Here is an 18197-nt window from a genome sequence, read left to right on the forward strand (position 1 = left end):
ACTATACATGAAAAAAATGTTTTAGAAATATTCTAAAACATAAGGTTTAGGACTAAGAAAGTCTTATCTCCATGCCCCTCACCCACAAATCCCTTCGCTTAATTATAACAGAATAGGGAACTTTTCTTCAACTGAAAGCTACAACTGGTGGTGGGAGGAGACGTAAGTGACAGAAAAGAGATTAATAGAACAAATAAAATCTTTGATAGCTCAAATTGTTTTATATTCTGGGTTTATCTTAAGATAAGCACATAACAGTTTAAATTGACCTAAGTTAAAAATTAAGGGACTTCCCTGGTGGCACAGTGGTTAAGAATCCACCTGCCAATGCAGGGGACACGGGTTCGAGCCCAGGTACGGGAAGATCCCACATGCCGCAGAGCAACTAAGCCCGTGCACCACAACTACTGAGCCTCTGCTCTAGAGCCTGCGAGCCACAACTACTGAGCCCGCGTGCCACAACTACAGAAGCCCGAGTGCCTAGAGCCCATGCTCCACAACAAGAGAAACCACCGCAATGAGAAGCCCACGCATCACAACGAAGAGTAGTCCCTGCTCGCCATAACTAGAGAAAGCCCGTGCACAGCAATGAAGACCCAATGCAGCCAAAAATAAATAAGCTAAAAAAAAATTTTTTTAAAGGGCTTAAAATAAAAAATTAAGAGTAGGGAATATAATACTTTACCAGTACAATATTTAAATATATTAACATTCCATATTAGAGTCAGTTTAAGGAGGAGGAAAAAAGTGAAATACAGAAGAGCAGGAGGACAAGACAGAACTACAGGAAAAGATACAGAGACAACTAGAATAGAAAGGTAGCAACACCAAAGAGAAAGATATACATGCATAAAGTAAAAATACAGAAGAGGGGGAGCAATAAGAGGTTCATTAGGTACAGAAATACCAGGCAGAGACCAGATTCTGTCATCCTAATGTTCATTTGGGTTCTTAAGAAAAACTACTGCAATCCTGGAAGGCTTAGGTAGTGGCAACATGTCCTTTCAATATCATCCTGAAACACTGTTTAATATAGTAATTGGCGAACTTTTCTGTAAAGGGCCAAAAAGTAAGTATTCTAGGCTATGTGGGCCAGTAGTCTCTGCTGGAACTACTCAACTCTGCCATCATGGTGCAAAAGCAGCCATAGTCAGCGAGTGTGGCTGTGTTTCAAAAGCATTTTATAAAAGCAAGTGTCAGGCCAGATTTGACGCACAGACCCAGATGTGCTGGCTTTAACATGTCCACCAAAGAATTATTTAATTTTCTAGGTGAATAAATGACTGAATTACTTATTATTAATTAAAGGACCCAGACTCTGTGAAGTTACATATTAATCTGTAGGTTTGTGTCCAATAGCTATGCAAATGATTTCCATCTAATAGAAAAGATAACCCAAAGGTTACCCTATAGGACATTAACCAGTTTTGTTTCTAACCCAGCAATCTTGTTCTAACATTCTTTCTTTTTTTAAAGAAAGGACTATATAAACTCAAGTTTCTCAAATACTTAGAACCAGTTTTACCATCTTACTGGTTCCCTCACTACCTAATGAATTAAATTAAACCTTTGACATATGTTCATTCTGAATTTGTAATTATGATTTTTAATTTCAAATATGCTTTGATAGGGAACAGGATTTACTTTTGTTTTGTTTTAAATTACTCTCTAAAACATTAGTTAATTGCTATCTGAAACATTTCAAAGATCAACATAACTCTTTACCTTTAAAATTTTTTCCCAGAAACTATGTGAATGTAATAACCATTGCACTTCACCTAGAAACTCCTCTTTGAGTGACAGTCACCAGAGCACTACTGCCCTTTTGAAGTCAGATAAATATGGAGTCAAGAAGTGGACCCTGCCTGTAAGTCAGGAACTCCAGCTGTTAAAAATGTTGCTCATTGTTGAAGCTGGGTAATAGTACATGGGGTCCATTATATTATTCTTTTTATTTCTGTGTACATTTGAATTTTCTATAATAAAAACCTTTTAAAAAGCACTCTTAAAAGACCAAAAAAAAAAAAAGTAGACATGAATAAGTGGAAAGATATCACATGTTCTTGGAAAAGATGACTCTATATTAATATCACAAAGATTTCAATTCTCCCCAATAAAAATACCAATAATTTTCTTCCAGAGCTACAAAGGTTGAATCTAAAGTTTATATGAAAAATAAACAATCAAGAATATTTAGCAAAATCCAGAAAAAGAAGAACAGCTGAGGAGGAAAGTTAGCCCTACCAAATATAAAAACATAATGTCTATGTAATTAAAACAGTGTGGTATCAGTGAGTAAGTAACGTAAAGATCAATCAAAAAGAATATAAAAACCAAAAGTTCTAAATACATATGAAAATCTGATAATATGATAAAGGTGACATCTCAAATCACTGCGGGAAAAGTTAGACTTTTCAATGAATGGTATTGGGACAAGTGGATGGCCATTTGAAAAAAACATTACATCAGATCCATACCTTACACTATATAACAGAATAAGATACTAATAAATTAGAGATATAAATAAAAGTAGTCAAATGAAACCATGTAAGTAATACTAGAAAATGTATAAATTCCTTTATTACTTGAGAGTAGGGAAAGCATTTCTAATTATGACCCCAAATCCAGAAGCTTTAAAGGAAAAACTTGATAAATTCAAGTATATAAGAAAGAAATTGTGTGGCAAAAGAAGCCCAAAGACTCATCATAATTTAGGTCACAGGACAAGTGACAAACCAGGAGAAATATTTGCAAATTATATCTCAAAGGGTTACTCTCTTTGATTTCATAAAGAACTTCTAAAAATTAAGAGGAAACGGCCAAAACCAAAGAGCAAAAAATATGAAGAGACAATTCACAGAAAAGGAAAGAAAAATCACCCCTACACATATGAAAAAACAAAATGCTTGTTTTCATTCATCAGAGGATAAATTAAAACTACCATCAGATCCTTATGTTTGACAATGCACGCTGATAAGCCTCTGGAGAAACAGGTACTCTCATACCTGCTAATCTCTATGATTACAACCTTTATAGAGGGGAACGTGGCAAATATAACAAAATTACATATGCCAAATTACCTCATGTGCCAGTAATTCCACCAATAGGTATCTACTCTAAGATGCACTTTCATAAAATCAAAAAAATACATGCACAAAGTGCTATACTGCAACATTACTTGGAATAGCAAATGCTTGGGAAAAAATCCAACTATTAATCAATAAAGGACTAGTTGAAAGAAGCATGATTTATCCAAACACAGTAGTAGGCAGTCATTAATAAGAATGAGGAAGGTCTCTATAAACTTATATGGAATGATCACCAGGATATATTAAGATAAAAAACGTGCAGAAAAATATATATAGTATGCTAGTTTTTGTTTAAAAGGGAGTTAAAAAATATATAGAAGTATTTTATTATTTTCACAGAAAGAAACACTGGAAAGATAACCTAGAAACCAATAATAATGGTTACCTATAGGGTTGGGGAAAGGGAGGTATGAATGAAACCAAGATCTAAGAGTATACATTTTTATGTAATTTTGACTTCTGTAGCACATAAGTATTTTAAATATTCAAAAAATAAATTAAACCAAAAAGGAAAATACCCCAAGCCCCCAAATCAAAAATATGAAAATAAATCTAACTATATGTCAAATGGTAACAGAACTACAACGAAAAGAAAATATTCTAGCTAACTTTTGAACAGTACTGATTTTATTGAATATAATCTTATTAGAACACGTTCAAAGGACAAAAAGAGGTTCCACAAAATCTTAAACTTCACTCAACAGTTTTAATATTAATTGCAATACTGATTTTTTGAATGAATGGGAAATTAATGGGAATTTAAAACTATACAAATAATTTCATATTATATACCTGTATTTTTTACATACACAGAATGAGAAACGTGAAAAAATACACAGGTATTGCAGTTATATTAATAGCTCTTTCTCCCCCAAATTTGTTTAAGCATCTATGGAAAAGGTTGAATACACTAAATATTTTGGAAACTTTTCCATTTAGATGCTTACATTTTTAAAGTATATATTGATTTTAAAATATGGGTTTTATTTCCAATTGAAAGAAACGTGTATAATATAAGTTGTACATAAATTGCAATGTGACATTTTGTATATTTTAGAAATGGTGCAAGTTTATTAACTGATGCTTAATTATCCTCATCAGTTAACTGTATTAAATTAAAATATAAGTTTGTCCTCACTGGAATTTTAAACAACTGAAATTTACGTTTTGTAAGCCCATATAATAGTACCTTTTCTCAACAGACATTTTACAAGTTTACAAAATTTTGTTATAAATTTACCAGAAGCGATAAAATAAACATCACTTATTAAGGGTGTTTCCTACAATACTGATATTTTTTAACTCTTTGATAAAGTAGGATAAAGCAAATAACTTATATTTATTATTATTATTTAAATATTCAATATTAATAAACATATACATGTATAAGAAAAGAAAAAAAACCTGTAATGTTTCATTACTATTAAAAATATGTGAATGAACTCAACTGATTCAGGCAGGGATCATCAATGAATGCTAAAACCATTAGTTAGAAAGGTGCTGAGGAACAGGATATTTGGAAGTTGCCAAAGTACCACCTCAAAGATGATTTGCTAAATGCAGAAAGAAAAATCTACTTTTACAAAGGAGAAATCCAGTAGTCACCATCTTAACCAAGTGATCATACTTCCCAGCAATAGCTGAACCTGTGCCTCCTGATTTAGCAGTTGAAGAGCTCTGGTACAGAAAGCATTTTCTATCTTGAGAGGTACACTGGTATACTGCATACATGTAAATGTGCCTATATGTACGTACACACACACACACACACACACACACACACACACACACACACACACACACACACACACACACACACAGAGCAAATACACAAAGAGATAGAAGCTCGGGTTTACAAAGAGATAGAAGCTCGGGTTTCCAGTACGGATGGTTATACAAATTACTTGTCTATATGACACTGGCCACATCACTTAGTCTTTCAGACATCAGCTTCTTCATTTATAAAATTTTATTTATAAAATAAAATAAAACATTTTAAAACCCCTACATTGTCTTTAGCAATGAAAATTCTATAATTTTAAGAATTTAAGAATGATTAGTTGGTCTTTTATTCACCTTATGTTACTGTTGGAAAATCTAGTCTTTAGACCATTTCCTCCTCTTTCATTCCCCACTAATTTTAAAAGTTTCTCTAATATGGTGCCATCTTAATATAGGAATCCCCACAGTTGGGAAGGCTTCCAGGCTAAAAAGGAGTTACTGAGTCACCAGATAATTTTAGTGAAAGGAAAAAGAATCAATTTTTAAATATGTATTTTTAATAACATTTCTATAACTGTTTTCCCATACGTACAGCAATAAACAGAAACTATATATTGAATATTTTAAAAATTTGGCCTGTAGCAGTGTTTCCTTTTCTGTCTAATGAGAACTGCAAAGAGGTTAAAATTTTAAGTTATGCTTTATTTGACTTAAGTAAATCCCAAAAATACTCTTACAGAAATAAAGACAAAAGAAGGATGTTTCTTTGGGAAGAATCCTGGCTGAGACTCTTAGAAGGCTTAGGTATGAATCTTGCTCACATGATATCCCGTAAAATCTATTTTACATCTTTGGATCTATAAAATGTAAACACTATCCTCACTGGATCACTATGAAAATTACATAAGACAGGAAAAGTGAAAGTAGCTGGTCGAGTGATTGCCACAGGAGGGCCTCAGTTAGTGGTAACTGCTACTAATTTTTAAAGCCATGAACGTAAAGGAGGAAATAAATAAACTTAGTTTATTATGTTGCAAGGGATGAGAATTAACAGTGCACTAAGACAAAAAAAAAAAACTGTTCAAATTCTTCATACTGCCTCTCTCCTTTCCCCCTGACTACCCCTCAGACCCACCCCAAGACATACAAATAAGGAGAAAAATGAGAGATTATTGTCAGGAATTCCCTGCCCTCCTCCCAGCTTCCACATATAAACTTCAGCTTTTTGCAAAGAAAATACTGACAACTCAGCCTATGTTTAGCTTGTAACTTTAACAGAGAGTCTAGAATAGTCTATCAGGCTATGTCTCAGGCATACATCTGTTTTTGGCTAGCCTACCCTGACAAGTCATTTGTTAGCCTAATTAGATACATTATTCTAAATCACCCACAGAAGAAATACTCTTGTAAACGCATGCAATCTTTGAATCATGGCTGTATAACGTAAGACCTCAAGGGAAAAGCAAGATGAGGGTAATCTTACTTATGTTCACTGAGATAAGATTAAAGAAACAGAATTCTAATTAAAGAGAATATTTTTTACATACAAATTTATACTAAAAATATTATACAATTAATTTGTTTGCTAACTCTTACTCTAGAAACTATTAAGAATCATTTCCACCCATTCCCTAAACTTGTAAAATAATGCTTGTAAATTGGTTTTCTTTCTGAAGCATTCTTCCCCTGGGGCTAATCTACTAAATAATCGATGCTGTTCTGATTTCATGACTTAAGTGTTTTTGCTGTCCCACTGATGTCCCTCTCAATAATAATAGCTAAAATGCATGAAGAACATACTATGTGCTAGGAACTATTCCAAGTACGTTGTACAGTTTTTCACTTAATGTCACAATAACACTATGAGGAAGATTCTATCACTGCCATTTCACAGCTGAGTAAACTGACGCTGAGAGAGTTGAAGGAACTTGCTCAAAGTCATAAAACTAGTCAATGGCAAGATCCATGGACTCTGACTCAAAAGCCAAGTTCTAGATGATAATCCTACGCTAATCCTTTGCTCCTTTCATAGTGAAGAACTGGGAGAACAATGCTAAGGAAACCCAGATTTGCTTTGTCTCTTAAGATAACACTGAAAAGAAATCTCTATTCCTGTTCTGCTTGCTACCTTTTTCTAACTATAACCAAAAGGGCTAACTTGGACACACTAGAACTAAAATATTTATTGCTACAGAAAAGTATATTCAAGTAAATCCACATACAACCCTATAATCTTGTATAATGGAATTTCAGAGTTACATGAAATAAAATTAATTCATAAATATTTATTAAGAACTATTATGTTCTAGATGCTTGGGATAAACCAGTGAACAAGTCAGATTAGAAGTCCTCTGCCTTAGTAGAGGTTTCTTATATGAAAAATAGGTAATAATCAAAATAAAAAGAAGTATATTTTGCAGTATGTTGGAAACTAACACCCCTGTAAAAAAATTTAAAATATATCAATGGGGAGGGAATCAGCAGCACCAGTGGATAATCAGGCAAACTGCAGTGTTAAATGGGGGTGGTCATGAGTTGCTAAGAAGTAAATCTAAGCAAGGACCTGAAGAAGATGAGGACTTGAAGGAGGTGAATAACAGCAAGTGGGATCCAGGGGAAGAGAATTTTAGGTAGAAGGAACAGTTGATAGCAAAGGCCCTAAGAGCATGATTAGAGCAGAGGAAGCAAGTAAGAAGTAAAAGAGAGGAATTCGTTTATAACGTAATAGGCAGCAGATCACATAGAGCCTTACAACCTATTAGAAGGACTTAGGATTTTATGGAGTAAAACAGGATTGGAAAATTTTGGCAGAAAGATGACGTGATTTGATGTTAGGCTGCTATACTGAGAATATATCAAAAGGTGACAAAAATAGAAATAGGGAGATGAGTGAAAAGGCTACTCCAATAATCCAGGTGAAAACAATGATTCAGATGAAGTTAATGTAATCTAGGTGGTAAGAAGTAGTCAGCTTCTAGATATGTTTCAAAAGAAAACAGAATTTCTTGACAGACTGGATATGGGGTGTGAAAAATAAGAGTCAAATTCTTGGCCTAAGCAACTACTAGAAGAAGATGCCCATAAACTGAGGTGGTAAGGACAGGTAGGTAGAGCATTTTAGGGGTGAGGGATGAGATAATGACACCTTTTCGGACATGGTAAATTTGAGATGTCCAGAAGGTTAAGTGAAAGAGGGGTATTTAACAAGGAGGGAGTTAATCATCTATATCAAATGCTCCTGACACGTCACTAAGACAAAGACTCAGACTGACCACTGGATTTAGCAATTTAGGTCACTACGAACTTGATTACTTTCAAGGAGTTTTGATACAAAGGAAGGCAAAGAAAGGAACAATAAGTAGAGGGGCAACCGGGGCCAAAAAAAAAAAAGCTAAAAGAAGGGAACAGAAATTTTATCTGCTGCCCGCCACAGGAAAGAAAGAGTATAGAGTTTGACCAAATTAACTGATATATATTTTTTAAAACACTCAGTACTCAGAAGACCATAACACAGTCTCTGCAGTCTAGCACTTAAAGTGTCTAATATATAATCCCAAATTACTAGACAAAGAAACATGAAAAAGTGGCTCACTAGACATTAGATTTAGCAGCCCAAGATTTTTAAAGTAGCTATATTACAATTATGCTCAAGAATATAAAAGAAGATCTGCTTAAAATAAAGATCAAAGAGGCAATCTCACAAGAAACAGAAATTATTTAAAAAAGAACCAAATGGACATTCCAGAAAAAAAAAAAACAAGATCTGAAATTTTTAAAAAACTCATTGAATGGGGTTAACAACAGATTGGAGATGATGAAAGAGTCAAGCGAACTTTAAGATAGGTCAACAGAAAGTATCCTATCTGAAGAAAAAATCAAAAAATATTTGGAAAAATAAATAGAGCCCCAGAGATCTGTGGGATAGTATCAAAAGGTCAAAAATATGTATGACTGGAATCCCTTAAGGAGAGAGAAGAGAGATGGAGCAGGGAAAAAAGTTGGAAGAAATAATGGGTCAGAATTCCCCCAAAAATGGTAAAAAAAAAAAAAACAAAAAAACAAAAAACCAAACCCATAAATTTAAAAATTCATGAAGCCCAGCTAATCTCAAGACAAACAGAAAGAAAAATCACACCTAAGCACATCATAGATAAAAGTCTAAAAACCAAAGATAAAAAATAATAGGGCTTCCCTGGCGGCGCAGTGGTTGAGAGTCCGCCTGCCGATGCAGGGGACACGGGTTCGTGCCCCGGTCTGGGAAGATCCCACATGCCGCGGAGTGGCTGGGCCCATGAGCCATGGCCGCTGAGCCTGCGTGTCTGGAGCCTGTGCTCCACAACGGGAGAGGCCACAACAGTGAGAGGGCGCGCGTACAGCAAAAAAAAAAAAAAGCAGCCAGAGAAAATGACCCATTACAAAGAGAGGAACAATAATATAAATGCATGCTGACTTCTCACCAAAAACAATGAGAGGGACTTCCCTGGTGGTACAGTGGATAAGACTCCACGCTCCCAATGCAGGGGGCCAGGGTTCGATCCATGGTCAGGAAACTAGATCCCACATGCATGCCCCAACTAAGAGTTCACATGCCACAACTAAGGAGCCTGCATGCCACAACCAAGGAGCCAGCCTGATGCAACTAAGACCCAGTGCAACCAGATTAAAAAAAAAAAAAAAGAAAATACTTACTTTAAAAAAAAAAAAAAATGAGAACCACAAGACTGTGGGATGACATCTTTAAGTGCTGAAAGTAAAAAAACTGTCAATCCCGAACCCTATACCCAGTGAAAATATCCTACTGGAATAAAAGTGAAATAAAGATTTTCAGATAAAGAAATCTGAGAGTTATGTCTCTAACAGATCTCCACTAAAAGAAATCCTGAAAGAAGGTCTTCAGGTTAAAGGCAAGTGAGACTAGATGGAAACTTGGTTCTTCAGGAAGAAGTGAAGAGCAACAAAAATGATAAACAGGTGGGTAAAAATAAAACAATTTTCCTCTTACTATATTTAAAATACACATTAACTATTTAAAGATCTAATTGACAGCTTGGATTAATGATGTATCAGCCTCAGAAGTAATTTCTCTTATTTCCCCATCTATATTTATAGAAAAGTACAGTACCTGTTTTAGTTTCAAAAAGAAATTTTCAGTAGTACTACGTTTGCTGAAGGGCCAGAATAATCTTTCATTAGGTGAGCAAACTCGGACTTTTGTCTCTAGGAGAAAGCGAACAGGCTCCTGCACTTCTGTTATTACTAAATCAACAGCTGTCGTCATAAACAGCACTTTATCTAGGGAGAGAGAAGGCAGAAGCAAATTTTTTAAATGGAAATATATTTGCTCATATGATTAATGTAAAAGTAATTACTTCTATTACAAACTTTAAATGACATTCAGGAAGAGTATGAAACATCTTGAAAAAGGTTGTTTATGCATAGCATACCTGAAAAGCTACACAAGAAACTGGTCACAGTGGTGCTCTTTAGGGTGGGACACTGGGAACTGTGGTAAACTTTTGCTTTTCCCTAGATACCTTTGAATTTTTAACTATATGTGCATATATTATCTCTCCACAAAAACAAGTAATATTTAGAAGCCTGTAAATAAATTAAATTAAATATAAATGTAAATAAAAAATAAAATAAATATTTAGAAGCCTGTAAATAAAAAAAATTATTTATTTTTTAAAAGTACATAAATAGAAAAGGAAGCAGGAAAAGGAAAAAATGAAGAAAGGAGAGGGAGGAAAAAATACTTTGTTTAGTGGTCAAATTTAACAGTAAACTCAAAAAACTATTCAAATTCCTTTGTTTCATCAGAAGTAGGTAAACACTAAGTATTTATCAAATAAGTAGTGCTAAGATTTGGGTATCTCCTTGGGACTAAAATTTCTGTTCATGATGTCAGCAATCTGCATCACCTTTAGGAGTTTCTTCATTTACAATCTGAAAATGTGGGGATTTTGGATTCCAGCTCCCAGTAATAACATAGGATTTTCCATCTGAACTTTTGCCCATAGATTCCTAAAGAAAAGAGTAAAAACAACATTAATGCAAAAAAAAAAAAAAAAAAAAAAAAAACACCACACACACAAAACAGCTAACCCGCCATTCCGCTGCCTTTAAAAAAAAGAGGTTACGAAAATATAAGAATATGAAACAGGATCATATACATATAAAAGTTAGAAGTATATACAAATGATTACAGTTAAAATTAAAGATGTGCCGATTATTTATGCAACTGCTCCTGAAAAGTTATACATAAAGCAAATGCTTGCAAATCATATCAAACCGTACAGACACTAGGGAAATTTACTACCTAAACCTATGTTGAATTCTTCTGTCAAGTAAGTAATTACTACATAAATTTAGTTATGAAAACAAAGGTTTTCACATAATAGCAACAATATGAACACCACCTACTTTTATAAAGCTCATGATAGTTTGCAAATAACTCTCACAAAATGTCTCCTTTGATTCCCACGTCTAACCTACATGATAAACAAGAATTATTCACTATTACACGATGAAGAAACTGAGACAGACTAAGTAGCTCTAAGGTCAGACTAGTAAACAGCAAGTAGGAAATAAGGAAATTCCCTTATCTTTGTTTATTGCTTCATAAATGTGCTTTAACCTGAGATTTGGTGAAACAACCTTTATAGAGGAAATAGTGTATAAACTTAAAAAAAAAAAAGCAATCCTTACCAAATCTAACAAGTGCATGTCACTATTTCGTACATCTTTTCCTGGGCTAAGGAGAAGACCAAAACACCTGCAAAAAAAGAACTGATATAAATTTGGAAAAGAGACTACAGAAAGATGTTTAAATTAGATCGCTTTAAAAAAATTCTTCTTGATAGAAAAAAGGACATATTAAAATTATCAATAAAATAGCATTACCAAAATCATCTTTATTTCTTTGAGATAAACAAATTTTATGTTTGCCTTGTGTTATCACACAGTTGAGATCAACATATTAGCTGAAGATTTATGAGAGATAATTCAAAATGAATGAAGTATTCACTTTAATGAACAAAAGAATTCCTCAGGGAACAAAATATTTTGCAAATACATTTTTGAATACAGTATATGACTGCTCCACTAGACTGACAAAAACTAAAATTTATATTTAAGCCAAACTTACTAAAAATGTTTACCTTTCAATGGCAAGTTCCTTATTAGTTGTTTGTTGCACATAGATGACAATCTTTTTATCAATTCCTTGGCGTAGTTTAAAGCATTGTCTGTCTTTATCTTTAGGAACTGCACTGTAGAACAACATGTTTCATTAATTTTGCAAAGCACTTTCTCGTAACATACACCAGAACAATTTTTGTTATGATTTGAAAATCAGGCACTGAAAAGAATCACATTTAATTCTTTTCTATGCCTGGTATTCAAATCATAACAGATATTTAAAAATCATCATCTGCCTCTTGATATGAAAATATCATCATTACTGTATGTAATCCACTAAACCATTATAGAAACCATTTATAAAAGCTACAAAACCACTCTTATGACCCCTAAAACGTGGCTTTAGTTTTTTCTTTTTTGTTGCTGTGAAAATTAAATTAGATATTTATAAAGCTCCAAGGCACTCAAAAAATGTTAGTTTTTTTCACTTTCTATTTAGTCACTGTTTTTTACAAATAAATTATTCATGCCTTATTTGTTTAAATATATAATGAAGAAAAGATAATTATATAGATCCTTTGAATTTCAAAACAAGGTGCTTTCAAAAAACAAGAAATGAGGAAGATATAGTCAACAGTAAGCTGTTGCCTAATTCTTCCCTTAAGCAGCAATAACCTTACTGTAAGCATGTGTAATAACTATAAAAATAACATTAATGATGCAGTTAAACATCACCTTAAGAAAACAGTTGAAAATATTCTCTAAATGACAGTTTACCAAAATAATCCCCTGGTCTCCCACCCACCATTTCTCTAGCTCCTTTGTTCTCAAAGGCTTACAAATCTGCTACAGCAATCAGCCAATATACAGCAAATCTAAACTGTGCCTTATTACTGTACAACTTTAAGATAATAACAATAGAACCATTAGAAGATAATATAAAAGGCTACATGAGAGCTCTGAGTACCTACTCAAACTAAAAATTGGCTCTGAAGAAATAAAATTAGTTTGAATCCCATCTGCACTACTACACCAGTAACCAATTCAAGAACATGTGATAACGCTGAGATTAGAAAATCAAAGAATCTTAGCATAAGAGTCTAAAAATGACCAACATGCAAGAAAAACTTCTGCATACCAAACTGTCAAATATTTGTGGCTGACAGAATTTTCACCTATGAGGATATGGACAGATCTCAGATTTTAATTTATATTAGATACACTAGTCTCTATGTTCTGTGGATATTTAAGTATAAATTAATATAATCTCATCTCTCAGCAGTATTTAAAACAACAACAGTGGAAATAAAGTTATCTCTGGTGTCCTGACTCTGAAGGGCAAGGAAAAGCTACATTAATAGGAAGCAGGGTGGAGAGTATAAGCAGTGGAGGTTCACTTCACTGATGTTGGGGGGTCTAGACTGTATTTCTGGTCTTATCACTATCATTGAATGAATGGATCCAACCAAGTAATTTTACATTTAATTCCTATTGTGTAAATTAAGAAGCAGACATCCAGGTTATCTTCCCTGGCTTTCTTTACCTATAAAATAAGGACAATATCAAATGGGGTACTTTGCAGATTAAATAAGATCAGAACGAAGTGTTTTGAATGATATAAATGAAAATGCTCCATTTTCCTAAGGACTAAACTGAAATGCAGGTTTCTAATTTTAATAATATAGGATTATACTTTTTCAGGAATGAAAAGAAGAGCATTAATTCTTGCCACGGCACTTGGTCTATATTTATGCTATGGCGAAACCACAGTCTATCTTGTACTATGGCTAACTATATATACATATATTTTTTAAATAGGTGGTAAGTCATATGGGTATACCATTGTATCTTTTTTTAGGTGTAACTGACATACAACATTAGTTTCAGGTTTACAACATAACGATTTGATATGTGTATATTTTGTGAAATGCATCGTATTTTTACCATTCTATTCTGGTCAACATTTAATTTCCACTTTTTAATTTTGCTATTATTGTGTTAAGGGGAATGTTCATGCTGATAACTCTTTTGGCACCGCAATGACTGTTTCTGTAAATTCCTAGACATACTACAGAATCACTGGATGAAAGGAACTGCATTTGAAAAGTTCAAATCTGATGAAGACAGGCATACTTGTCAATGATTTCATCAGTGTATTAGGTCACACAACACTATTTTCTACTGTAACTATAAATTCAGGAAAACAATGCAACAAAAAGATAACAAAGCCCTAACAAATGTGAAAAAAAAATGACCATCCAGGGGTTTTCTGTATAGCATTTCCTTGCTATACAGGTGAACAGACCAGGGATATTTGTGATCGTTACCTTTCTACTTAGAATATACCTGATCTCAGAAGGAGGAGAAATTATCCTAGTGCTTCTCTTCTGAGAGATCTTAGAAATCTTTCCTATTCATAACTGGGGTTTATAAGTGATCTACATAAATATTTTTAATAAAGGGAAAAAACTGTTTAAACAAACTGTTCAGTTTCTTAAAAAGGACAAAAATTATTACAAGGTTTATAGATTACAGTTTCTACTTCCCAGTACAGGAATGCATACTGCAGAAAGCACCACATCACAGTGTTGCTGTGAGAACAGAAATATAGCTAATAAGAAAGCATAGAGCACAAGGCCTCACACTTGATTGTACAAATCAAAGTTGAAGCTGCATTGTACACTAAATTGGCCACCAGATGGCATGACAATTCCAAAGTCTCTTGAGGGAGAGCAAAGGTTATCAGTTTTTCAAACAAACAGACCAATCATTGTGCTTTTTAATTTAAAAGCAAGATATTAGAAATCATTCATATTTTGATGGAATTTCATTTTATGAGGTAGTCATGGAGGAAAGAAATTTCTATATGCAACTATTGATTATGATCCCAAGTGGCACCCATTTTGTGATATGGGCTATGGAGAAAAAAAAAAGCCAATCATCTTGCAACCATAATATTTTAAAGTTATAAAAGATTTTAGAGTCTAGCCACCTCATTTTATAAATAAGGAAACTAATGTCAGGAGATGTAAAGAAACTTAGAAAAGGTCACACTGTTAATGGTAGCAATAAGTAAACTAAATTTAAGTTTTAATTTCTATTCCAGGGTTATTTTCACTACTCAAACAAGCATAATTTTACTTAAAAACCAAAACCAGTTATTTCTATGTAAGGTTAGATTTCAGATACAGACCTCAATTCTCCCCTTCCAATGTGTTCAGATAAACTTTAATGGTAAAACTTGATTTCAACAGCCTTAAGACCTTTACATTATTAAAACAAATAAACCAACTAACCAACCAAAACACAAAAAAAATCCAGCAAAACAAATCTAGCTACAGATCCACCTGATGTAGCTTCTGTCATACTTCATATCAGCAGTCAGCCAGTTACTCTGAGTCCATCTAAAAGAACATGGTAGCATGATACATTTTCCTACGTGAAAGAATTTTTTTTATTGTTTAAAATTCTTTAAATCTTGCCTCTACAAACTTGCCTATTTATTTTCCTTTAAACTCTACCCATGAAAGCAATCATTTTATAATGTAAAAGTTATGTAATCTGACCTAGAATTTCCCTAAATCCACAGATAGTACAGCATGTTAATACAAACTCAAATAAAAAGAATAAAATAAGATGTCCTACCTAAAATAACCTTTACCATCATCTTCTTTTATTTCTAAAGACACAGAGAAGGTAAAGATGTCACTGTCAGGAGTCTGAGGTGCAGTAGTTGCTGAGAGGGGGGTCTGCTTGGCAGAACGGCGGAAGGCAGTGGCAAAACTGTAAAGTATCCGGCTCACCTACAACCAGACATGTTAGGAAATGGGCTGTTATCACAAGAATAAAATACTTTTGTTAAGGCTGAAGGTGACCTATGTTGTTTGAGGGGAGTAATTCATCTTTCCTCCATTGATTTCTTTTGACAAATTATCTAATTTATTAGACCTATAAAGCAAGCAACACTAAAAATGGTCAGAGAAGAGGCTTTAAAAAAGAAGTGGTTGTGGGGCTTCCCTGGTGGCGCAGTGGTTGAGAGTCCGCCTGCCAATGCAGGGGACACGGGTTCGTGCCCCGGTCTGGGAAGATCCCACATGCCGCGGAGCGGCTAGGCCCATGAGCCATGGCTGCTGAGCCTGCGCGTCCGGAGCCTGTGCTCCACAACGGGAGAGGCCACAACCGTGAGAGGCCCACGTACCGCAAAAGATAAAAATAAAAAAAATAAAAAAGAAAGAAGTGGTTGTGAATCCAACTGAAAGATGATTTCCAAAATTGTTAGGAATTACTTGAATGTATCTATTATAATAAAAATAATTCTACAAGTTTAGCTCTAAAAGAACGGTTTGCAAATACGTCATTGCTAGAACCAAGATGCCTATTTAACCCAATTAAGCAGCTGTTGGTCAATTGGTCTCCTCCAACACTCTTAACAACGAGGTTCAGGTTAACCAAACTTTTAGCTTATTTACATTTCAGCCCATCCAGCTGAAATAAACAGTAGCAGAGAATTTCATGTGGCTTATAAATGACCATAATAAATACTATAATCATTTCAACGTAGTGAGGGTACAGATGAAGTTTCATTTGCAGACAGTTCCCTCTTAAGTACTTACAGCTTCTTGTATTTCACACCGGAAGACATGTATTCTGAAGAGCTCTGCATTGTAATGACTTTCAGTGAAAGCAAAACAGTCACTCTCAGGAGTTCCATCATGCCCTCTAACACAGAAGAGGATTTTGTAGATAGGGTAGTTTGCTATTTCAGTGTTTGTCTGAGGATCTAAGAGTCTGTTCAGAAAAAAAGATATAAAGAGATTAGAGGGACTGTAGGCTATTTTCACTACATCCATATTATGATTCAAGACTCATCTTTCTAGCAAAAAGATCATATAATCCATTTTTGGTATGCTAATCATATTAATCTTAAGTCTTGATAAGTAAGTCATATGTGAATTCTTAAAGTTACTGATTACACAATTCCATGATACTAAAAACTACATAACCCCATGTTTTACGGAGGCAATCAGGAAAGCATAAACAGTATCAATGTTTCTTATACAGTCTGTAACTAAATAAAGATAATGGCTAAATTGGAATACCAAAATAGATCACTAAAGCTGTGCTTCTCATTATCTCCTAGAAGAATGACCTAATCTGCTTTATTATTTTAAAAAATAAAAAGGTGATGTGTTTTCTCAGAGTGAAACATGTTCTTTTGCTTCATGGCAAACAAGGGAGAGAGACTGTAAAAAATGTTAACACCTAAAAAAAGAAAATCATTAATAAAATCAAAAGGATGCCATTCACTGAAAATCAAAGGGATATCATTCATTCAAAAATGTATTCATTCAACAAATATTTATGTGATACCTACAACATTTCAGGCTCCATTCTGGGCACTGATGACACAGCTATGAAAGAAACTGAAAAAGAAATTATGCAATTTCAACATTGAATGGGCAGGGCCACTGATGGGAAAGCCCAGGCGATAATGGAAATACCTAAGAAGGGGACCTAATCCAAGTTCAAAGGCACTTTGATAAAGACTCTGAAAACATGGGGCGAGAGAAACTAGTTTTCTCATGTCTTTATAGAATTAAAATATATTAGAACAAAGTATAACTTCAGTTGGGGGGAATGACTATTGACTAAGAAGCACATAAAAATGAATGCTCATATAAAAATGAGTGCTAAGGAGCTCCCTGATGGTCCAGTGGTTAGGACTTAGCGCTTTCACTGAGGTGGCCTGGTCAGGGAACTAAGATCCCACAAGCTGCAGTGCAGCCAAAGAAAAAGAAATAAACTTTATTACAAGAAAAAAAATGAGTGCTAAAAAAATTTTATTAAGTTTCACATTAATAAATACAATTAAAATTATTATTTGTGAGTCTTTGTGAAATAGTTCTTTAAATACTCAAGAGAAGAATTATATATGCAGATAACTGGAATATTAATTAATTAACTTACTACTACTGCTAACCATATACAGCTACAACTCTACTACCATAAAAATCCAAAATGACTGAGGGTGGAGAAACAGATACTCTCATACACTGCTGATAAAAGTGTATGAACTAGATCAATATTTCTAGATGGCTATTTGGCAATGTATCAAAACCCATAAAAATGGGCAAATCTTTGACCCAGTAAGTCTACCTTCTAGGAATTGATCCTAAGGAAATACAAAAATACATAAAAATTTAGCTAAAAAATAATTTATAAGAAAATTACAGGTAAAGCACTTAC

General features: G+C 33.8%; 1 protein-coding gene across 1 annotated transcript in view; it reads right to left on the reverse strand.

Annotated features, from left to right (window-relative positions):
- The window catches only part of RABGAP1 (RAB GTPase activating protein 1), a 136761-nt gene that overhangs the window by 87990 nt on the left and 30574 nt on the right, over positions 1 to 18197 (reverse strand). The window contains exons 4-9 of the mRNA XM_060014185.1: positions 16565 to 16739; positions 15597 to 15754; positions 11972 to 12082; positions 11520 to 11586; positions 10733 to 10835; positions 9934 to 10103 (exon numbers count right to left, since the gene is read on the reverse strand). Of these exons, the coding sequence (XP_059870168.1) occupies positions 9934 to 10103; positions 10733 to 10835; positions 11520 to 11586; positions 11972 to 12082; positions 15597 to 15754; positions 16565 to 16739 (784 nt within the window). The remainder of the gene's footprint in view (positions 1 to 9933; positions 10104 to 10732; positions 10836 to 11519; positions 11587 to 11971; positions 12083 to 15596; positions 15755 to 16564; positions 16740 to 18197) is intronic.

The sequence above is a fragment of the Delphinus delphis genome, chromosome 6 (genome assembly GCF_949987515.2).
Source record: "Delphinus delphis chromosome 6, mDelDel1.2, whole genome shotgun sequence".
Lineage (NCBI taxonomy): Eukaryota > Metazoa > Chordata > Mammalia > Artiodactyla > Delphinidae > Delphinus > Delphinus delphis.